At 41.0% G+C, this 23,888-nt stretch overlaps 1 protein-coding gene across 1 annotated transcript; it reads left to right on the top strand.

Annotated features, from left to right (window-relative positions):
• The first annotated feature begins 118 nt into the window (after positions 1-118).
• ABRAXAS2 (abraxas 2, BRISC complex subunit) lies at positions 119-19,556 on the top strand. The gene is made up of 9 exons (XM_063338940.1): positions 119-244; positions 1,369-1,459; positions 4,397-4,433; positions 7,032-7,098; positions 9,714-9,904; positions 10,400-10,519; positions 11,178-11,262; positions 13,356-13,470; positions 18,456-19,556. Exons 1-9 carry the CDS (start codon positions 173-175, stop codon positions 18,920-18,922), a joined length of 1,245 nt encoding a protein of 414 aa, XP_063195010.1. The 5' UTR covers positions 119-172; the 3' UTR covers positions 18,923-19,556.
• Positions 19,557-23,888: the final 4,332 nt, after the last annotated feature.

Raw genomic sequence — 23,888 nt, 5'->3', positions numbered from 1 at the left:
GCTCTGGCAGCTTGGAGGACTCTCACTCGCTGCCCGGCGGGGAACGAGAGCGCGGCTCCCCGTGGGACCGGACTACACTTCCCAGCAGTCCCCGCGCCGCCGCCGGAAGTCGGCGGGCCGCGAGCTCGCGCGGGGGCTTGTGGGATCGGCGGCGGCGGCGGTGGTCTCCATCATGGCGGCTTCCATCTCGGGCTACACGTTCAGTTCCGTCTGCTACTACAGCGCCAACAGCAGCGCCGACCACGTAGGTGCCCGCGGCCGCCGCTGCCTCCCGACGCGGCCGGGGGGGGGGCCTCCCTCGGCCTGCGGGGCTCCCCTCCCTCCCCGAGCAGCCACTGGGCCCGGCCAACGCCGGTCGGGCCCCGGCCGGGGGCAGCCCCCCTGCTGGGCTCCTGCCGGTGACGCGGAGGTGGCCCTCGCAGGCGGAGGTGGCTGCGTGGTGTCGCTCGGTCCCGGTCACCAGCGTGGGGGTGCGGGGGTGGCTTGCAGACCCGCCCGGTCCCGCCGCTGGCGGGGCCGCCGGTCGCCCTGCGCCTCCGGGGCACGGCGGGTCTGGACGCGGGGCTGCCCCGGCGTGCGGGGAATCGGCTGCAGGCGGCAGACGCCGGTGATAAAGTTGCGGGGGTTTGCCTGCACCTTGCAGTAGATCTCGCTTTTCAGCCCCGGTAACTAACCCCGGTTACAATGCAGAACCGGGGTGTTTCCAAATCCTGCTGTTCTGTTGACAAACTTCTAGTCTGAGCCTGTTCCCTTATCCGTTCACCAGTGAGCGCTGCACTGCTGTTTCAGTGCTTATGCCAAAAGCACCTGATTCCCGCTTATTTTCCTTCCTCGTTTTGGGCAGGGATGGAGAATAAACGATGACTTAAAGTTACCTCCTGAGTTTTATGATCTCTGGTTTTGTTCGGGTTCCAGCCCAATCTCCATTTTTAAATTTGAGTAAGTCTCTGCAGGTGTAAACTCTCCTTCCCCTTAGCTTTGGAGGAACAGAGCAGCAGTGGTGCGCTGCACTGTGCTCAGGCCTCTCCGCCCACAGCATCCTGTGTAGCTGGGGCTGCATCTTTATGTAATCTGGGTTTGCCGTGTATAAGTTGTGTATTACCTACAGAAGCTTTCAGTGGCATGTTATTTTTGGATGACCTGTTCCTATAGTGTTGTGACAGGATGTTGGTAAATCACGAAATCAATGCTCGTAAACCTAAGGACAGGTTATGCCTACTGTAACTCAGATATGTATTTCAGATTAAATCTTTGTTTTAATTCTTCCATTTAATGCTAAGAAAGTTACAGTAAATTACTGTATATAATGGTTGGGGGGTTTTTATCCATTTTTAGTGTTTCTTTTCTTTCCCCCCCTTGAAACTGTAGGAAGGATTTCTGCTAGGAGAGGTGAGACAAGAAGAAACTTTTAGCATTAGCGATTCACAGATCAGCAACACTGAATTTCTACAAGTGATTGGTAAGTAGTAGAACTTTGACAAATTCTGAAAGAAGCACTGCTCAGTTTTTCAATTTTCAATAATTCAGTAAGAATTACTTCACTTGTGACACCAGCACAAAATGTTCCAGTCTCTCAAAACCACATTTGTTGCAATATTTGTGTGTTTGTGGTTGAGGTGTGAGGAAAGGAAACAGCCCTTTGCTAGATACGGGGGCTTTATGCATCTCCTTTTGTGGAGAAAAGATTGTTTATTGAAGGCAGTTAAATGCATTTCATGAGGGAGAAATTATTAATTTGGGTTGCGGTGCTGCAGGGAGTTTCCTGCTTGACGTGGTTGTCTAAATACAGGCACGTGTTCAAATAAATGCATTGCTTGATTAACTAATACTGAAAAGGGGGCAAATTCCAGTGGGGAGTTTGGATGAATGGCTGGTAGTTGATGACATTGTAAGGTGTCACAGCAAGATTGACCAGGGAATATTTATCAATTTACTTTATTGATAAGCACACGTACTTACTGTACAGCTGATTTGCTGTTGTGAAAAGTGAAAGAAGATCTAAGATCTTGCTGTTAACTGCTGTTGGTTGAAGTAGATATTTTTTACATGAGTGAGATGCTGTTGCATGGTTTTAGCTCTATGGTTTATAGAAAGTAGAATACCCCTGAAAGTAAATGCCTTTTTTTGGTATACATATATATAACCCCAATGTTAAAATGCATATAAACCTTCTTAAAAAACCCAAATGCATATGTGCCTGGCTTTATGGATCTGATACTAGATAACATAGCAGCATCTGAATAAAACTTAGCTAACACAAACATCTTGCGATTGACTCTCAAATGTTATTTCCAACAGAGAACTAAAGGTCTCTGAAAGTACATTCTATATTATGTTACATCTCAAGATAGGATTTTGTGTGTGCGTATATAATCAGCATCAAAGTATGGTATAAAGGAAGGCAACTGATAGCTGCATCTGTTCGGACAAAACTAGACATGACTATTCAGTGGTAACTGATCTTGGTTATTGTTGACAGTGTAACACGGTAATGTCAACAACTGCAGCCTCGGTGTGGTTTCATAAACCAAGTGTTTGTGGCGTTAAAAATTATTCCATTTTTAGATAACTCTTCTGTCACATTCCTGGTTACAGTTATTTTCTGAGAAATTACACATGCACACAAACACATACCCCCAGTCCTCCCCAAATGATCTGGGTATTTTTTATTTGCCAGACTTTTACTTCAGTATTTTATTCATCAACAATAACTCTTGAACTCCCAGTTCAGCTCATGAACTGATATTGACAATTTTGTGGCATTGTTGCCACAGATGAGTCTTAAAATTCTTAGGTGTCTGCTGTCTCAAAGCTTAGTGGCGTCGTTTGGATATATATGTGCTATATATATCTCTATATAAAATAAGTCAATGTGTAAAACTCAAATTTAGAGTGATGGCTGTCCGTGCATTCTGAGCAGTAGGTGTGTTGTTTCCTGTTTTGCAAAAGACAAGGCCTGTGTAGCAACGTCGTAACCCAAGAATTAAGTGTGTATTCTCAGGAGTTGCAGTCAGTATATTTGCTGGAGGGAGTTGGTCTGAACTGGAATAATTAAACCTAACTGGCTTTGTTTAGCAAATCGTAGCCACAAATTCCTGTGTGCCAGTGTAAAAATATGGTGTTGATACACTTATAAACAAGTCCAAATATATTCCAAATAAACGAGCTGTAGCAGCAGCATCACGAGGAGTTCTTGCCAGTGAAAATGTATGGTCTCTCAGGCAGTCCGCCTGCCACGGATCAGGGCCGTGTTTTGATAGTGGCTAAATATGCTGAGATGCTAATGTGTCTAGTCTGTTGTTCTTGGGGATTGTGATCTGACTCTGCTGAGATTGCAGTCATGAGCAGCCTGTGACTTTCGGAACAGCAGGTGATGAGTCACTCTCCAGGAAGGAAGAGTCTAAACAAAGTTGTTGCTAAACAACTCCAGTAGGAGCTTGAAATATTATTGCTACGTAAGTGCTGTTCAGTCTGAGCAAATACAGCTTCAGAGAAAAGTTATGTGATCAAGGGATAATAATATGAATAATTGTTAAGCCGTATTTGGTAAAAAGTTGGGGTAGAGGAGAACTTTAAAGAAGTACTAAATGCCACAAAACTGTAAGTCACGCTTGGTGTTACAGAGATAATGTGAATTGGATTTTTGCTCTTTTCTCGCTCTTCTCCATGGTTACTGACGTGTTACAACCTTTGCTGCTTAAATAAGCATCTTAGCATTTATTAGAACCTCTTCAGCAAAAAAAAAATACTGCTGAGACCTTTTACTACTTTCTATAGCAGAATTATGTATTGTAATTAACCATTTCGGATGGGCTTTTATAGAATCATAGAATGGTTTGGGTTGGAAGGAACCTTAAAGATCATCTAGTTCCAAGCCCCGTGCCACGGACATTCTCGTCATAGGTTCTGTTTTCCTTGCCTGGTTAAATACTCCAATGTTTCGTGTTTCAGTGATTCCCTTCATCCCTTTTTTTATTCATTGCTGCTGTAATAAACAGTGTATATAAATGCAAGTAAACTGTTGTGGAAAGGTGCATCAAAAAGAAAAAAGAAATCATCAATACCTTTGTGAGGAGATTACAGCTATAAAATGGTATCAGAAGTGTGTATTTGAGGCTCAGGTATATCGACGTGTATCTGAGCAAGTGTATGTCTTGCTTACTGTTAAAATATTTTCCTCTGTGAAATGGCGGGTCAGGAAGAGCAGCTACTTTTCTGGGTATGGTGCTGTGTCATCAAGTGTTGTTGAGACATTAAGGGCAGCGTGTGGTCTGACACAAATGTTTGTTTGTTCAGTAGCTGTGATGTGGAAAGTTCATGCAAGATATGCCACTGTAATTTCTCTTTACCTTGAGCAGTTGGACATATGTCTCTCTCTTTCTGTTTGTTGTTGCAGAAATTCATAACCATGAGCCTTGTTCAAAACTCTTTAGGTAAGCACTTTCTCTTATCTTCCTGTGTTGGCTGCAGAATATAAAAATAGGCAGCTCACTGAAATATATTAGCATTTCAAATGTACCTACCAATGTTTGCATTGTTATCTGATGATATTACCGAAATACATGTAAATGGCACCAACCATGATAATGAAAGTATGAGTTTACGGTTTTAGTAATGAGTTTACCTGAGCACTTAGCTTAGGTTCGAAAGGGTGCTGAGGTGACTAGTCCAGGCTTATTTCTCTATCTCCTTGAATTTCCACCTTATGTAGAAATTCAGATGTAGGTAGTGGAGGTAGGATAGCAGTCAGGTCAGATCATATCACTCTGGTAATTAGAATGAATGTCAAAACCAATTTAAATTATTTTGGTCTTAAGTTAGCTCTGCTTGAGCCTGAACGCTTTGTGTGCACTAACCTTTGTAACTTGCTGGGTTAACAAGTTGTTTTGTAGTTAGCTGTACTGACTTTGACTTGCAGCAACTAATTATTCTGAAACTTCCAGCTTACTAGTTATTTTTGCCTTCTGATCTCCGGTACTCCAGAACATAAATTAAATATAGGTCTAATGTATTCTGCTTAACAGCTTCCATCTATTTATATGTGGCTTTTCTCTATAGTCTTCGTTTGTTACACTGTGACGGCTTCTAAATTGCTGTCTAGAAATTCTTTTTAGAAGGAATTCCCAATTAATCTCCTCTTGTCTTTATTTAGAGATTTCCAGCCAATTAAGAAGAGACAGTACCTTAGATGTAATGATTGACATTAGTTACATTAGAGAGAAAAGCTGCAGTCTATCATTTGCTATCTGATAATTACAGAGAGGGTACTCTTAACCCAGTGATTTAAATGCTAGAGACTCCACACATCAAGATAATATCTCAGTGTCTAGTAGACTCCGTCTGATTCCTAGTGATGCTTTGTGCAGCGCATATCAAAACCGATCACGTTTACTGCTTCTCCCCAGTCAAGAAATTGGTTGTTAGTAACTGAGCTGATGGAGGAAGGGGAGGAAGTCTGTATTTCACCGTGAGCTTTTTGCACAAGAAAACGGATGAATTTATTTACATCAGAGCACAGGGGAAACTCTCACTGCTCATACAGCCTTTATCAATACCGGAGCGTGATGCTGGTTTCTCTGTTCCGTTAGTTGTAGCGGATGCTGATTTTGGGGCATTCTGCCTTATCCTTTTGCCTTAAATGTAGCCAGTCAGAGGAGCCCTGTCACTCATCCACTCTGTATTCTTGTAAGCTGGCACTGCCGCTGTTGAGTGTAACAGGCTTGGTTCCAGTGCTTTTACCAACACGTGGGAGCTGAATAAGAAGCAAGGATTTTAAAAAGACTGATTTCTCTCTCTGCAGTTTTCAAATGAATGTGTTTCGTTACGTACTAGTTGCTCATCCCATAGGAAAATTATTTGCATGAAGCACAGAAAGAGAAATAATTGGATATCTGCTACTTACAAGAACGTACAAATACTGTGAACATGAATTGAAAAGATTATGCAAATATTATGTAGTATCTCAAATTAGTAATTACTTGCAGTCTTAATATTCGCAGTAACTTGCATCTTGAAACAAATTTTATTTCCACCCTTATTTACCAGCCAAGTACTGAGCTCAGGATTTTCTGTTGTGTGTTTTTTACCCCCACACACAAGAGTTGCGATCGTAGACCTCTAAAAGAGAGTGTTTTCCTGCGCAACGTTAGGTGTTAGTGTTATCAGCTCTTGAAAGAGACTAAGGACTTGGCAGGTAAGTCAAGGAGGAATCTATTTTCAAATGTTTTTCCTTTTATCATGGAGTGTGATCTACTTGAATTTATAAACCTGTCCGTGTAATAGATTTGTAAGTTCTTGAACCTGTCGTGTCCACAAAATAACAACATGCCAGGGTTTGGGCCTCAGTTCTGTAAGCAGAGCTGTATGGAAAGACTGTGATACTTTGGATTCTTGCTGACCTCGATATAACTGTTTTGGCTTCAAGGGTCCAGTCATGTGAGTCTAATTGCGGGGCTGAAGCTCAAGAAATTGGTTTGTAGTTGCATGTAAAAGGGCCCTGCTTTCCTTTCTTCTTTGGCAGGTAGGCCTCTTATTATCAAAGCAGGGTTTTACAGAACGCTGGTCAAAATAAAATTACACAGTCCATTTATGTAGGTACGCCGCCTTGTAGGGGCTGGCAGTGAAATACTAGGCATCAAACTAATGTGTGCAATGAAAGCATTCTAAAACTAATCATTACAGACTTCTTGTATTTCATGACTAGTGGTTTAAAAGGGGGGGTTTCACACCAGCTAGTCTTAGGCATCTGATCTAAATGCTCTGCACCTTCCTCTGTGAGCAACTGCATCTATCTATTCGCTGCGCAGCCAACCTGGGCTTCTAACTGCTCTCCGTATAGCACCCGAATGGGATATCTCAAGTAGGTGGTGTAAATACTGGCCTCTGTTGGTAAAGGTAATACTCTAGAAATTGCTTTGTAATGTATCGAATGCCATCTATTCAAAGAACACTCAAAGTATAAATTATTTACTTTATGTATACTGTGTGTGTAAACTGTGTACCTACCGTTCTCTCTTCCTTTTTTGTTCAAGCTTTTATGACTATGCAGGCAAAGTTAATGAGGAGAGTTTGGACAGGATTCTTAAAGACCGAAGAAAAGTAAGTTTTCTATCTTTTCCCTCCTGTTCTAGTCATTACAGCCTATAAATAGAATGAGCAGTTTTGGAAAACAAACAAAAAAAGGTAGTTAACTGGAAGAAATATTTTTGTTCATGAATCTGATAGTTTGGTTTTGACCCAAGGTTTGTCTTTCTCCTGTACGGAAGTTGGTGGATTTGTGGTACTTAGGTTAAATTGGGGGCAATGTCTAAATTCCCTGAAGAAATTCAAGGGATTTAAGTTTAGATCTCCAAAAGTGAAGGACTGGTATTAACTCACTCAAATTTCTGAGCTAAACATGTAGCGTTATGATTGTGTACTCTGCTGCTGAAACCAACAAAAATGTAGCTCATCTGAAAATCTGTTCTAAAGAGTTCATTTAAAAGAGTTGTAAGGATGTATTACAGGCTTGTAATTGCAATTTTTGCACTGTCAGTTTTCAACTGGAAAAACTGTTCACTCAGTTATGTCAGATGTTGTCGTAGCTTTATGTCATGCATATGTTGTTAGTAGCACAACTAGTATTAAGAAGATGAAGTTTTAGTAGTTGTTTGGAGAAGAGTCAAACCTTTTTTCAGTGTTTCATCTCATTCCATACTTGTGCACGGTCTTTCTAATTATTGAATAACTGATTCTGAAGTTCTCGTGAAGTGACTCGTCAAAGAGCAGAGCTGCAGGTGTGGTTCCTTATGTAGTGCAGTGAATCCACCAGTCAGCTTGCTCTGGCGAAAGGACGGATGACTGACTTGCATGGTGCAATTTGTGGCAGCTGTGGATGTTTTTAGACCTAGCAGGAAAGCATCACTAGTGTATGAATTTGGCTCTCGAGCTCTGGTTAGTGCCAGAGCTAGTACCAAGTAGGGGTGGTTAAAACAAGAACCTTTTTCTTGTTTTATTTATTTTACAAAGCAAACCAATGTCATTACAGCTGCTTGTAGAGCTGCCGATTGCATTTCAGTAGTAGCAGAGCTAACTGTCGAGGCAAGAGCTGTTGGGCTTTTGGGATTTCTTCCTCTGCAGGTGACTCAAGTGTAACTTTCACTGCTCTCAGTAAGGATGCCTGCTGTGTGAATTGATCTTCATTATGCAAAGCATGTGATGGCAGTGGCTCGGTTGCTAATTGAATTTGCAGTCTTGACTTTCTGTTCATCTTGCCCACCTGAATTGTGGACTTTGGCTTACAGACAAGTCTTAAGCTGAGGAAGGATCTTTAGGGAAGCAAGTCCTAAATCTGTGCAACTTCTGCAACACTGATCATCGTGATGTTTTTTTCTTATCTGTTTCTTCCAGCAAATGCTCTCAGAATAAACTCCTCTTTGTATACTAATGTATTTACGCTTAATACGTAGGTGCTTTGTCTGTATATTCATGCGTATAGACAGGTACACCTTTATGCTGATAAAGGAGTGAGTTTCCAGTCTCAGATCCTGAATTCTGTTACCCCGTAACTCTACAGAGCATATTAAGTTCCTCTTCAAGAGACAAAAAACATAATTAAAAAATGTTTGCCTCCCACTAGTTTTCAGTTGAATTTTGTTTTGTTAGGGACCTGCCTTGCAGGGAGGCTCTACCAAGATGTGTTATCTGCTGAGAAAGCAAGCAAAACTGAGGAAATTTAAACTTGCAAGTGTCATGTGACTCAAGCACCACAGATTTAATGACATTAATTGTTATAATGTCAAAAAAGAAAGAAATATTGCTGTCTGGGAACCCAGACAGTCTTGTATTCTCTTTTGTTAGCAAACTAAACACATTTTATTGTGTTCAGACTAAGTAATTGTACAGATTTACTATAAAAAGTTAAAATCAATGCTTCTAACTTTTTTATTTAACATAGGAGTTATGTTGTTTAATATATAGAATCTGCTTTATTCCACTGAATATATACATGCAGTCTTAATGCATCACTACATGATAGTGTCTATTCCTGGGACTCTTCCTAAACCAAATTGTTCATGATGTGTCCTTTTTCATTAATCTCTTAAATTAAATGTTAGTTTACATGAAGTAAAGGAGTTAAATGCTTATTGTGTTCAAAATAATCATTGAATTGGAATGGCTCTTATCTGATGTGCGTACGACTCTTTCACAATTTGATACACAATGAGATAGTTTTGTTGTTGTACACAGCAGATTAGTCCCGTATGTCTCATGAAGAGACATGAATTTGCAAATATGTTTGTGAAGCGCTGGAAGTGTCTTCCAAACCGATAGAAGCGAATAGGCAGTTGGAATATTTAGGCTAAAGAAAACCCACATTTACTGTGTTTGAAAACAGCTCAAGTCTAATAATTGGAAGATGCTCCAAGGTTTGTTGCTAAAATTAAGCAATTGAAGTATATCGGAAGTGGGATCCTGAATGCCACTGAGGTTGCACAGGTGTTTGTAGCGTAATAAGGTGGAGCAATTAATAATCGTGTTGTAACAGGTTGTCACCTGTTTCGGGTTATTTAATAGGTGCAAGCCTCTAGTAATTCAGTCTGATTTTGTTGCAATAAAGCTATTGGCTAATTCACGTGATACCATGGTTTTAGCAACTTTATTCTTGGAAGGTAAAGCTGTATTTTTCAGCTAATACTTTGTTGGGTTTTTTTTCTGATGTACTTTGATTACAGAACGTTATTGGATGGTACAGATTTAGGAGAAACACTCAGCAGCAAATGTCATATAGAGAGCACATCATTCACAAACAGCTGACACACATTCTTGGAGTGCCTGATCTTGTCTTCCTTCTCTTCAGCTTCATTTCCACTGCAAATAACTCCACACATGCTTTAGAATACGTGCTTTTTAGACCAAACCGAAGGTAAGCAATCTCTGTGTCTGAACCAATCCTCCTTTTTTGTTCTGCTTCCTATTGCTTTTCTTTAAACTATTTTGAAATTTGTACAATTGCACATAAAGAAAGCTTTGTGACTGTGAAGTGATGTCTTGGTGTACGATTGTTAGTGCTGACAGCTTCTTTAATATTTTTTAAATATTTTAAGAGAAATCAGATGTCAGTACCATGTTTCTTATAATAGACATGCGTGTAGCTTCACCCTTCTTGTATCTGTGGTAGTTTGAATGCACAGTTAGAAGCTTCGAAGAGGTACAGAGGTAGGTCCATCTCAAGGCAGTTTTTGATCATGCATTCATTTTGAACACAACTTCTAATATTTTGCAGCTTTTATAACAAACCTAATGCAGAAGCTTTGAAATTAGATGAGTTGTGATCATCAGGGAGATGGGATGATAGCAAGGCTATTGTAAAGAATCTTCTGAATATGAATTAAGAAGTCTTTCTGAACTTTCTCTACAGGTATAATCAAAGGGTGTCACTTACTATTCCTAATCTAGGCAACACTAGTCAACAGGAATACAAAGTTTCTTCAGTGCCAAATACTTCTCAGAATTATGCCAAAGTTATTAAGGAACACGGGTAAGGATTTTTCATTTGCAAATGCAGTACAGTCATCAAGCTCTACCTTCTGTACCTTCCAAAGAATACTACAAATATGCATTTCAAGCAGGAAAAACATAGTTCTGAAGGAGAATGGTCAGTTCCTGGTGGCTTTTATCCTGCTTAGAATTGAATCTTTTAGAAGAACAAAGGGGACTCGCTAATCAGAAAAGCAGAGTTGGTATGGCCAGTCGTGCTGTGGGCCCTCTGGCTGGAAGTTTCTTACTTGATTTCCACCCACCCCTCAAAGAATTCTGTGTGCAAGCTTGATTTAAAACTTGAACTCTGACTTGAAAGTGTTGAAGTCCTGTTGTTTTTCGTAAGTAATTTAAATTAAAGGCTGTAAATGCAAAGTAGCTCTTCTGACTATTAACAGTGAAATTATACAAGCTTAAAGATTTCTGCACGTTTAGTCTCGTTCAAATGGGACTTTACTGTTCCAAAACGAATTTTGATATTGAATATGCTGCTGTTCAAATTTTGGTTCTTGGGAGTATGGTACATTTTTAGCAATATAAAATAAAATACATTTTAGAAATATAGTGCTAGACTGCTTAACAGCAATTCAAAGACAGCATGAGCTAGCAACTTCTTTTGTCTTTTCTAACTAATGATTTCTGCTTTTTTTTTTTCTTAGTACTGATTTTTTTGACAAAGATGGAGTGATGAAGGACATCAGGGCTATATATCAGGTTTATAATGCACTTCAGGAAAAAGTACAGGTAATTTCCTTTACTTAATATTGGTTTGTATGTGTGTGGCATCTTTTGTTTGTCCGTGGGTTAAACCAGGAGTGGGGGAGATGGAGATTTTTAGAGCTCGTAAACAATTTATTAGGAACTGCAGGAAAATAAGTTTGACTTGAATAATGAAATGTGTCAGTTTCTATTTAATGTGTGCATTTGCAGTGGCTGCTGTAAAAGTGGTTGAAACTGATCTCAATTCTTTCTCTTTTGCAAGTAAGAATGACTTAATGCTTAGTGATTGCTGGGAAATGCTAGCTATTTTTAAGAGTACGCATTAAAGAAAAGCCTTGCTGAAGGCTGTAGGAATTTGCACAGGTTTAAAGGCTTGCCTGCGTGAGTCTAAAAATGACTCCTGGCTCTTGGTATGTAGCATGCAGCAAAGAGCTCCATCTGTTAGTTAAAACTTGTGAATGTTTTGTGTGGAGCATGAGTGAATTCTGCTCCAAATGTGGCAAAGCATCTGAAAGCGCCTTGAGTGTCAAATCTACTAAATGTAAGCTTGTCAATTCACAGCTTGTCCTATGTGAAGAGCCGCGGCGCCGTGCTGCCTCGGGAGCACACACACATCTGCTAATTGTGCTGTAGTCACAGATTATTTCTAGGCTTTCCCCTTACATCTGCCCTGGAGGGATTTGTGTCTCTGCTCCAGCTCAGTTTTGCTGGTTGGCACGTACAGCAGAGAGAGAACAAGGCAGTCATCGCTCCAACCATCCCCTGACCCTGCTTCCATGGGAGAACGACTATTTCTCTGTTAGAACAACTTTCTAACCTGCCTTGTAAGATGGATAACTTACATCGAGAACGCAGACAGCTTTCATGCCAGCTTCAGGAGATATGAAAATTTGTTTTCAGAGGTCTATCCCATTAGCTAATGGTATTACTCCTGTAATGCTGTTTTTGCCGAGAGTGCTTATATCCTTTCATGCTCTTGCTGTTGTTTGAATTAGTGTCTGGTTAAATGGAAAATATAACATCATCAGGGAGTTGTCTTCCTACCTGTTAAAAGTATGACTTTGTTGTATTTCACCATGTAAATCATGCTGCTGTATGTTGTTTACAGAGCTTAAGAGTAACTTAGGTGTTAGCTAACTTGAGAAACTTCTATCTTTAAAGTGAATGTTTCACAGAGAATATTACAGGACTGGAAATAAGTTTTCTGGTAAAGCAGCTGAGACACATGTATTTGCAGTATTCACCAGTTAGTTGGGAGGGGAGGATTTAAACTTTATAAGCTCCTAAAAATTAGATATAGAACTGAAAGCATAGTTAATGTTTTTCAGCTCTGTAGGTAAGATCACTAACAGTAACCTTTTGGAGAAGAAGCAGTAAATGGCTGGTGACTTACTGTGTAAGACTCATCGGTGCTTTTTAGAGTCACTCGTGTTTAATGATAATGACCAATACTTAATTTCTGAAGAAGTAAACGATATCCAGTATAACATGGTTAGATTAAAAAAGAAATCAATATTATCCAGAACCGTTTTTAAACTTGGATACTTCTGTGAAAATTTAATCTTCATTTCCTAACCAGTATAGGAAAATCGTGTTGAAAAAGTCTTGTTTATTTAATAGAGGTATCAGTTAGGCGATCAGCTTGGGACAGTTGTCTCTCGAGTCAAGTGTTTCATACCCCGAGTCAAATTTGGCCTAGTACAAAAAGCATGCACCTTCATGCTACGTTTTAAAACCATGCTGCTATAGTATCATTGGTGTGCTAACAACAGTGTAGTTAAAATTAAAAAACAAAACAAAACAAAAAAAACCACAGCCAAAAAGGTCAAGTCTTTTCCACCAAGTAGGAGTGACTAACTTTGGATCTTATTACAAATCTTCCTGTGCTGATAAACTATTTGGAAATGCTTTTCCTATCATGCAGCAGTTGGAAATTGGCAGCAGCCAGTGAAGAAAACAATCCTCAGGTTGGATATTGTGCTCTGATACAGTTAACTCCTGCTCTTCGTTTTGTGCTTTTAATGGCTTCGTGTTTGGTCGTAGCTTTATTAATGTTGTCATGGAAGTCTTTCCTGTATTTTTGCAAAATTTTAGCATATCTTATGTTTTCCTCCTAGGCAGTATGTATAGATGTAGAAAAAAGCGAACGTGTTGTTGAATCCTTTCAAGCTGATGTAAACAAGTTAAAAAGGCAAATCGCACAAAAGAAAAATGAAAAAGAACAAGAAATAAGTAAGTTTCCTTTTAATTTATTTTTTTTCAGAAGCAGATGCTGTGAGGACAGAACACTTCGTAGAATTATTTTGAGTTATTTTCCTGATAGCTCATAGCAAAAGAAAAAAAAAAACACATTGGGAAGGGCATATGGTGGCTTTATGTTGAATGATACCTGAACTGTGAAAGTATACGTACTGCGGATATTTTTATAGGAGTCATGCGATGTTAGCAAACTTAAAACATAGGAGAGAGACAAAGCTAAAGAACGAGAAAGTCAGTTTTGGAAATAACACAGGAAAAGACCAGTTGTAGGGTAGGAAAAGTGGAGCAAAGCCAGGAATGGAAAAAGCAAATCTAAACACTGGAGAGATTCCTTTTTGCAGTACTACGTAGAAAGAGGGTACTGTGTTTACAGACCAGTAGTTGTCAGTGTTTTTTTGAAATCTTTATTCCCTTTCCCACTCCCCGACCCTATCCCCAAATACAAGCCCAGTGCTAATTAAGTGAGAGTTCAGTTCTGTTACTGGACACCAGACAAACCAGGTGAATGAAGATGAGTGCGTAAGTGATGAATATTGGTGTAGATCATCTGAGGTGTTGTCTAGGTGATTTTTGACCTTGCAGCTTTTAGTGGATGAATCGGTTTTTTCACCACTGATTTAGAGGAGACCATCTACATTTTTATGCTCCGCTCCCACTTCATAGTTACTGAATTGTATTTTTGTCAGCATTTTTTCATTATTTGCTGACTTTGTGGTGAACATGATTAGCGTTGAAATATCACTTTTCAATGTTGAACTAAATCTTCCAAAAAGTCCATTTTGAAGTCACTCCTATATTCAGGAGTACCTGCTAGAAAGTGGAAGAAACTATTTAAATGCAGAATATTGTTGGAATTCGCTTACCTGTTTTAAGTACCATATCATCACTGATAGGGATTTCAATCTGTATTACTTTTAATTCCTTGAAGCTACAGAAATATTGTCCTTCTTGCAGTGTGTTGGGGGGATTAATTTGGGGGGAAGCCAAATCAGGTAGTTCTTTGGTTTATTCAAGGCAATAGGGGCATCACGGTCTTCTCTTTCTAGCGAAGCTCTAAATGCAGAAATTATACTTCTGGGTTTTGAAGGCCTATATTAGTATCGAGTTGATGTGGTTTAAGTTTGCGTGTTGCAAATAGGTGCCATTAAAAATCCATGGTTTTATTAGAGTTCGTTCTGCATTCTGTATTAATAATACGAGTTCTCATAGTATGCATTTCGGACTGGTAGGGATATTCATATTGTATTCATTTTTATTTTTTTTTTCCCCCCTTTTGCTGCTCCATAATTTTCTGAATCAGTGAGACCTGTTGTGCGAGCATGCTTGGCTGGTTGCCACACTTTCCCTCCTTCCTAAAAATTGAATATGGCTTCAGGAGGCTTTTGCTTAGTGGTAGATAGGTTTTGTGAAGAGCCTGGACATTACCAAGGAGACATTGCTGATCTAATTTAATTTGTGAGCGTAAGGGAAGACTGAAGGTAGAGAGTAAGAGCAGAGAATAGGCAAATGGGAAGTAATATTTAAAAAAAAAAAAAAAAATCATAAAAAAATCATATATTTCAGCAAACACTGCCTCTCTTTTTCCATGTTTTGAAATGATAAGAAAATAACCAAATTTTGTACTTTTAGCTACAAGATGTTTTTTAGTATTTGTGTATCATGTTATCTAAAGCTGTGTCTGAGGCTAACGGGTGGTTTAGATGAGTTCACTCCCTAAAGCGTGCAATAGGCCCCTCTGCTGTTACGACCGGATACTTTTACTTTCTCCTGGCAGCAAGATCCTGTTATCCCATTTTTAGAGCGAAAGTCTGATCTGTCAGCCCGCTTCTCTAAGGTCCTTCCTTCCCTGAACCTCAAAGCTAAGGTAAAGAGCAGCGTCAGCCACAGAGCGTTTGGAGGGTGGAAGCGGTGTGAGTCGCTGCTGTTTCCTGCTTGGCTGCGGATGAAACAGCCGGGGAACTGCTACTACGCGAGCTAGTGAGAAGCGGAGATGGGTGTTTAGCGTGGCTGGAGCTGATCCCAGCCCATATGGCAGAAGACAGGGGAGGAGGAGGAGGAGGAGGAAGAGCAGTCGGTGCTAGCCCCTAGATACTACCAGTGGGATGCGAATGCCGGACTGAAAATTTATGCCAGAGCAGATAGTTGTGTGAGAGGGCTGAAACAAGAAAACACGCAGCTTGTATCTCTGCAATATTTTTAGGCGTGAGTAGCTAAATACTGAAGCTGGCCTTCTGTTCTCTCGCTTACTCAATATTGAGAGAATTTCCTTGGTTTTAGTGAGTTAAATGTTCCAGTTAATCACTCTCTGAGCTGGAGGAAAAGGGCGCATTTGATTCAAATTCCTGCGGTAGCGTTGTATGAAAGTTTGTTATTCTTACAAATTTTTGGTTAACAGGTTAAGACTTTAACACTCTAGCATAAAAGTCTGTTGAGACTTTACTTGCCAGATCACTGGATTAATTTTGTACGCGTAGTAGCACGTCCTAGGGTATAGCGAGTGCGGTGCGCTTCCTGGGTGCCAGGAAATCTCCCATGGCAGTTCTCGTGTTGTGGACCGAAACTGGAGTGCTGTTACGTAGCCACTTGAGGGAATATGCTCTTTTTATTGCTGAAGAGATACCTCCATTGACTTGATTAAAGCAACCCTTCAGCCTTGATTTTTGCTTTTTCCAGAAGTGTGGTGTTACAGTAAGTAGAGCTGATACCATTTTGTCTGTCGCTTAGCTGCAAGGCAGCTTTACGTACACCGGGTGTCAATTCTGACAGATTTTTGGAGGTTAATAATTGGTTAGAAACCAGTTAAAAACTTAAGTCTATCCCAGTGCTTAACAAACCTTTCTGCAAGGAAGTTTTTCCTTGTGTCTAATGTATCATACTCTAATTTAAGCTGCCTTCTGCTTACCTTTCCACAGCAGCCTCTTATGTACATTTGAAGACTTAAACTATTTCCTCAGTCTTCCCTAATTATCCCTGTTATTGCAATCTTTGCTCTTAAGTCATATCTAGACCTCTAATGAGTCCTTTTCTTTTGCAGAGTTTCGCCAGTTTTTCCCCTCATTCTTAAACTGTGGTGTTCAAAATTGGAGTATTCCAGTTGTAGTCTTAACCACTACAGCACGTACTAAAATAATACTTACCTGTTTCTCAACAGCTGAGCACACTTAATGCATGAGGATATTTATATCTACATAAATCAACAGTAAACCTGTGTTTCTTTTCTGCAGAAGGATGTAACTGTTCCTCATTTTGCAGTTCATTATTCCTGTGCCTGTCTTATTTATTCTTAAATTATTTTTCAAATCATCTCATTTAAGATCACTTTTGAATTATTACTAGCATAGCACTATCTGTAATTTTAATAAGGATGTGCTGATTAAATTCCATCATTTAGGTTGTTAATGCGAGCATGGTTCCGGTGCAGAGCTGTGGGAGCTTCATCTTGATGCGTCTTTCCAATGTGACTCTTAACCATTGCAATAGTTCTTTAACCAGTTCTTCAGCTGTTGGGGGTTTTTTCAGTCCTCATAGTGCTTAAATTACTGTCCGCTCATTATGAAACATGGAGAGTCTGTGAAATCCTTAAAGGCGAGACACGTCTGTGGCTGTTGGTCTTCCTTTGATTTTTAAAACCATGTGGACTGGAAAGAGAGCCTGTCCTTAGTGGACAGATTTATTTATAGCGACTCTCTAACTGTACAATTACCTGAATAAACGTCAGGACATGGAAGTGGTGGGTTTACCCGTTAGTGTGGCTTCTTGTAGGGAACAGATTTCCGTGATTGTGTCCGACTTTTCCAGGCACAGCGAATGACATACGTTACCAGTGGTGTACCAGTGCGAGAGCCTTGTTTGTGGGTCACTGGGCTGGGGATCTGGGAACACGGGTTCAAAGGATGGTTCTTGCTCAGCTAGCTAGTTAGCAGTCGGAATATGAGATACCCTGTGAGGACAGACGTTTTGGCTAGCAGAATGTGAGTATGATGCACGGTGGTCTCAGCGGCCCACTAGGCTAATCACAGGCATAGGGACAGAAAGTTTTTAAAACAATAATTTGAGAGAAGAAGACATGGTAACTTCTTTGCTGGCGTTCATGAAATTTTTCCCTAGCACAAGGGGCGTTGTAAGAGGAAGTACAGAAGTGTGATTTTTTTTTTTAAAATGTATTATCAACAGTAAGAGCTGATTATGGTCTGATCAAAACTGAGTCAAGCTTTGTACTTGACATAGGTGGAGAGGAGCAGGCACGATGAGCCCTTTCAGAGCTGCTTTTTGATGTGAGAAGGAGCAGAGAAATACAGAGAGAAGATGAGGTGGAAAGAGCAACAGGTTATGGAATGGAAACTTCCTGTAGCTTTGTTTTTTAGGAGACTTAAACTGGAGGAGATGAACTGTACAGGATGACCGTGCACATAAAAATGGAGCACACTTGCACTTCGATAGTTTATTTGCTTTCTGACACGTTTTGTTTTTGAAATGGGATCATTAGGATAAGCAAGTTGTGCTAATACTGATGAGTTTCAGGGATGTAATGCTAAATTTAGGCAAAATGAAATTTACAGAGATCTTTTAGCTTTTGTTGCCATGTTTTCTTTAAGACAATAAATTGGGTTGTAGTAACTAAGCACAGTTAGTCTATAAATAATGTTCTCAAATCGGAGCTCAGAGAGTGGGATGGGGGTAGTAAGCAAGACCTGACAGGATGATGGTTAGGGATAGTGTCTCACATAGTCAGCAATACAAAAATCAGAATTGCCAAAGATGAGCAGGGGAGACGGAGAGGAAAAGAGCCAGTGCTGGAGTTTGAAAGCAAGGCCAGGGCTGACCATTTACTAATAACAAGCAGAAGGAAAGAAGAGAGAAGAGCTGGGGGCCGGATGGGTGTGGTGCACAACGGCTGGGTGGTGTAAAGTCTATTGCAAAGCAAGCATTAAGTACAGTAACGTTCTTTGCTTTTGTAGGAATGCAGCAGGCAATTTTAAGCAGGCAAATGCCAACAGATAACTTGGAACCTATGTTTGTTCCACGAATGTCCTACACTGGATTTGCTGTGGAAGGCTGCACACTTGAAGATTCCGATGTCTCCGATCCTCCCCCTCCGTATTCCGATTTCAATGCGACCAATCAAGAAAGTACTGTCGGTCACGCTCTCCTAGAAGGCAATGTTTTTATGCCTCGACCTCAAGCAGTAGGTTCTTCCAGTTATGTTTCCACAAATGCAGGATTGAAATATTCTGGTAATGGAGCATCCATGCCATCTTCCCAAAGAGCAGTTGGTGACAATGTTGACGAATCAGAAGACAGTGATTATGAAAATTTGCTTGAACCTACAGAGTCCTCTGACAGTGAATACTCACAGACAAGGGATTCACGACCTTCAGCACATCCTGATGGCGATTCCAGGAACGCTCAAACTTCTCAGATTTGATAGGGAGGGGAAAAAGAAATCCACGTGACACTGTTTTTTCATCATTGTTACAGAGAGATTTTGGGGATTGAACCTGGAGGAAATGAACTACACAGGATTACTGTGCACACAAAATGTAGAAGACTTGCACTAGATGGTTTATTCACGTTGTGATACATTTTGCAAGTTTTATAATGGAATCATTAGGATAATCAAGTTGTACTAATACTGATGAGGTTCATGGATGTACTGGTGAATTTAGGCAGAACAAAATTTATAGAGATCTTATAGCTTTTGTTGCCGTATTTTCTTTAAGACAATAAATTGGGATGTAGTAACTAAGCACAGTTAGTCTACAAATAATGTTCTCAAATCAAAAACTTACCTCTTGCACTATCATGCCTTGAATTTTAATTTTTGAAAGGGAATAGATATATCAGCCGCCTTCAAAATAGCTTTCTATGGTAAGCCAGATTGGCCTTTGCAAGCAAAGAAATTTTGATAATTCTGAGAAGCCTGATTGGAACCGATGTGGTCCACCACCTTCTATCGGCATGCTCTTTTAACAGAGAAGGGGTTTGTTTCGATTTTTTTACTAGCAGAATGTGTGTATCACTTACAATGATGGTTGCCTTTTTTTCTGTAAAGGGGAGGGGGGGGTGGGACGACTGGTAAATCATCCAAATGAATGTCATAAATATAATTATTCTGGTTTCGCTGGGTTTACAATGACTGTATGCCACACTAGCCTCATTTATTGTCTCATTTGTTATTTTAGCGTACGTACGAAGTGCACGTACAGGAGTAAATGACTGACAGAAGTAGTAAATTCCATCATGATTGGACTTCGGAGTCTGCAAATTACAAACATCAGAGACTGCTTCTTGCATTTTATTTGCATCTGAATATTGGATTTACGCTTCTAGATGAGTTATTTTATGTAATAAATAGGGGATAGGGTAGGAGAAGATTGTTTGGAGAGTCCCCTGGGTTTATTACCTCTTTTCCTCTGGGTGAAATGTGTAAATGATTATTTTAATTTGAATTACAGCTCTTGTCAGAAAATTGCCGTTTGGGATAAATGAAGTGTGGTATATTTAGAGAATTTCATGTTTGGATGCACTTACTTTTATTTAAATACTGCTTGTATGCTAACGTTGCCCAAAATATGTGAAATTGTGCCACTAAGAAGTTTGTATTATTGGACTTAATCCCTGATCTGTGAATGAGAAAAATCCACATTTTAAGATGAGGTAATCTTAAGCATTTATCACTTTGAGGTGTGAATAACCAATTCTTTGGTTTACACCCAGAAGAACAAAGCAGTCGCTTAAAAGTTTAAATACATTGGATTTAGAAAAGACTACCGTTTCGGTCTGTGTCGTATATGTAGGCAAAAGTCTGTTCGTTAGCCTCTCCTTACCTGTACTAAATTAAGCAAAATTACTTTGGAAAAAAACCGAGGTGTTAAAATCGCCACTCTCCTATCGAGCATTTCCACCTTTCAACATCTAGCGGTCTGTTTTAACTATTTTACATTCTTCTCATTAGCCTTAACTTGATGCATTTTGTCTTCGAGCGTCGCAACCCATTCAAGCGAGGACTTGCCCTGGTGTCACCGCTGGCTGTCGCCAGGTGCCGGCGGTCCAGGTGCTCGAGACGTGTGTGTGTCAAAATCAGAATTGACGAGATGGCAACTACCGTCTTCTGGGGGTTTTTTTGGTTTTTTTTTTTTTCCTTCCGCACAGAAACCTGCAAAATGTACATCTCTGACAAAGCAGTTAAATGTGACAATAAAATCTTATTTAATCCTGTAAGTTATATTTTTAATATCTCTCAGGTTCCACATCGGTGAAATAACTCGCCAGAACACAGAAGTGCAGCTCAAAATCGGGGATTTGTTAAAGCCAGTCTGTCTAATGGAGTAAGAGGGGGTTTGATGGAAGGGGGAGAGGGTGGCACTGTCCCGTGCGTGTTGCATACGTGCCACGATGTCAGGGTGATACAACCTTGAGTACTGGAATCTTTTAACAACAAAAAATGTGTTACGTTCGACATGGTTTTACATACAACATGTAGGGGATTGGAGGCGGAACCAGTATGTAATTGTGCTCTAGCCAGTGCCTGTCTGCAGGTACTTCCTTTTACTCTAATTGCTTATTCATAAGAACAAAGGATGTGCTTTTATTTAAGTTTTTCTTAAAATTCAGATAATATTCTGGTAAAAATACTCATGAACAGACTTGGCAGTTTTCATCACAGTCCTGTTAGAAGTGATGGTGTTGGTTTGTGATCTTTCTGAAGGTATTAGGGAGCAGCTTTAATCATAAAGAAAACCGGAGCTTTGTACCCACGAAGTACCAGGTTTCCGCGTCTGACTCGTGAAGAGTTCCTTTGGCGATTCTCGGGAGCACCAAGCCCGGTAGCAATGTACAAAACCACTCGCCAACAGGTAGGCGGCATTGAAAAAAGCTACTAAAAACTGGTCTCTGTGCCTTGTAGTTCACAATCTTGTAGTTTCTGTGGTACAATGAAGTATTTCACTCTGTTGTGAGGAACCTTGAATTGCCGTTTCCTTTATTTCCAAATTTACTTTGATTCTGCCCACCCCCCCCCCCCCGATTGTTTATAGCTAGAACAGGAACGTACCATATGGCAAGTCTCAGTAAGCTGGAGCTATCACATATGCTTACAAAGGAAAGCATCACCAAATATTTCTGAGATTAGCTGGGATTGACACCATGGGAGTCTCCAAATCCTCGATTTGCTCATGGAATGGCGTGTGTTGGCAGAAAAAAGTGTGAGCGTCGTTAATTTTGTGGCATATTGGTGACCGGGCAGGTTTGGAGTTCTTGTCTAGCATCTCCTAACTAATTTTGCTCTCTCTGACCTGTCCCAAATTAAAATTTAAAGGGAAGTTGTTACCGCTTCGTGTAGCAGCAAAATAGGATAAACAAGTGAAGGTTGATTCGGTTCCCTGTTAAATGGAAAGATGCTTCAGATCATACTTAAGGTAACTAGGATCGGATCAGTGCGCTTTGTATTCTGTTGTTTGGCCCCTTTTATTTGGACTTAATTGCTTTGATTGTAGCAGCAGACAGCATTTAAAGAAATCAATATTATTCCAGATCAAACTGACGGCAGCATCTTCTGCCGTATCCACCGTCCCCCGTGTGTAATGACTGCGGAGGAGAAATCCTCTGGGCGCAGGGGGTGCACGGTCGTGGGATTAAATGCTCTGCATAGTCCTGCAATTTTTCTTTCCTTTCTCTTGCCGTGTGAAATTGTGGTGGTTTCACATTCACGTTTCTTTGTCACGTGCGGTTGAGTGTGTGTATTTGCATGTACATAGCCCTTTACGCCCCTCGCTTCTATAGCTTGTAGATTTAGGAGGAAAACGTAAGCTTAATTAGAGTTTCCATTAGTTAATTGGTGAATAGCTGGACGCCTGTCCTAGCCCATGGTCAGAACAGTGTCCCTGACATTGCATTGCTCAAACTTGCATTTCCCCCCTCCGAAGGACTCCTGCAAAGCTCCCACCCGCTGCACGTTCCACGCCGCCTCTAACAAGGGGTAAGGACGTTGCTTCAAATCATTCGCTCCTGGGTTTTCTTACCCTTCGCTCTCACTTACCTGTAAATAACCTTCTGCTGCACAGCGGCATCTCAGCGCATCTCCTGGCATAGCAGCATCTCAGCTAATAGCAGAAAAAAGGAGAGATTCCCTTGCTGTGAACAAAAATACCTGCAGATTCCTCCCCGGGAATGGCTTGTGTTATTCCCGCTGGTGGAAGTGGAGAGGGCTGTCTCTTGTACTTACCAGCTTTGAACAAAACTGGGGAAGCGGGGGGCTGATCGCTGTTCATGGGGGACAGAGGGGCTAGAACAGGTGAAGAAAAAAAAGTGTTATTTTGACTGATTGGGAAACCAGGCTGCGACGCTCGGGTTTTCCTGAGTTGAGAGTGGCAGCCGGGAGTCGGGGGGGTGGGGTGGGGGGAATGATGGAGCCCCGGAGGCTCGGCCACGTTGGTTTTACTCCTTTCCCTATAATAAACGAGCAACCGGGACGTGTGTCCTGCCTGGCCCCGCAGCTGGGCTTGGCGAGCAGCTCCTGCCCAAGGTCCGGCCGGTCAAGGGCAGTGCTTGAAGGTGACCATGCGTTTTCACAGACCTTTGCTTCCTACCTGGATCTAGAGCAACCTAAGAATGGTCCAGTCACGATGTGAGTATAGTTTTGACTTTAGCCTGTTTCAGAGCCCCTCCGAGGGACTTTCACTGAGACAGTTTCACTAAGTTGAAAGGATAAACGATATACTGAAGCGACAGATACAACAGATTTGGAACTGCCGTTGATAAATACTCTAGCGCTAATATATTATAGGAGTGCTAGCGAAATAAATGAATAAATGCCATCCTGGGTGTTCTTCACCAAAAGGTGAAGGTGCAATCCTTACCAAGAAGGTGTCCCTGTCTTAGTGGGGGAAGAGGAGCACAGCCCGTCAACCGTCTCTTCTAGGTCTCCAGTCTCTTCTCTCCCCGAGAGATACTTTCTCAATGTCCTTTATATCCTAACCTTATCTGCGCCCCTCCCGGGATGACGTTTGAACATGATTTCGGTGGAGAGTCGAGTGCTATGGTCATACATGTTTAGCATGTCCTTCTTTCAGCGCATTGTCATACTCAGGGATGTCAACTTTAAATATCCATTTCACGGATAATGAAGTGAAAGGTCTCGCTCCAGGCACCACAGCCTTCAGAGTCTGTGCTGAAAGCATTTATCTGCTCATTCCTGCAATCTTTAGCCAAAACAGGCCTGTCCTGCTGCCACAAGACGCTCTCCTTCGGCTGCTTGTCCTGAAGACCTCGAGGATCTCCAGCCACAAGGTTCTCACAAGAGATAAGCGGACACCAGCGTTTTTAACCTCTTAGGTCCCCGTTCCCGCAGGTCCTTGTATCTTCCCACTGGGAGTGGCTGCTAATCATCATGC

The sequence above is a fragment of the Chroicocephalus ridibundus genome, chromosome 6, assembly GCF_963924245.1.
Source record: "Chroicocephalus ridibundus chromosome 6, bChrRid1.1, whole genome shotgun sequence".
Classification (NCBI taxonomy): domain Eukaryota; kingdom Metazoa; phylum Chordata; class Aves; order Charadriiformes; family Laridae; genus Chroicocephalus; species Chroicocephalus ridibundus.
The sequence above is the reverse complement of the archived record's forward strand: the minus strand, read 5'-3'. Positions and strand labels throughout refer to the sequence as shown.

Coding starts and splice junctions, on each gene's coding strand:
- ABRAXAS2 (XM_063338940.1), top strand. CDS start 173: ATGGCGGCTTCCATCTCGGGCTACACGTTCAGTTCCGTCTGCTACTAC. Junction 245..1,368: donor CCAACAGCAGCGCCGACCAC/GTAGGTGCCCGC, acceptor TTGAAACTGTAG/GAAGGATTTCTGCTAGGAGA. Junction 13,471..18,455: donor TGAAAAAGAACAAGAAATAA/GTAAGTTTCCTT, acceptor TTGCTTTTGTAG/GAATGCAGCAGGCAATTTTA.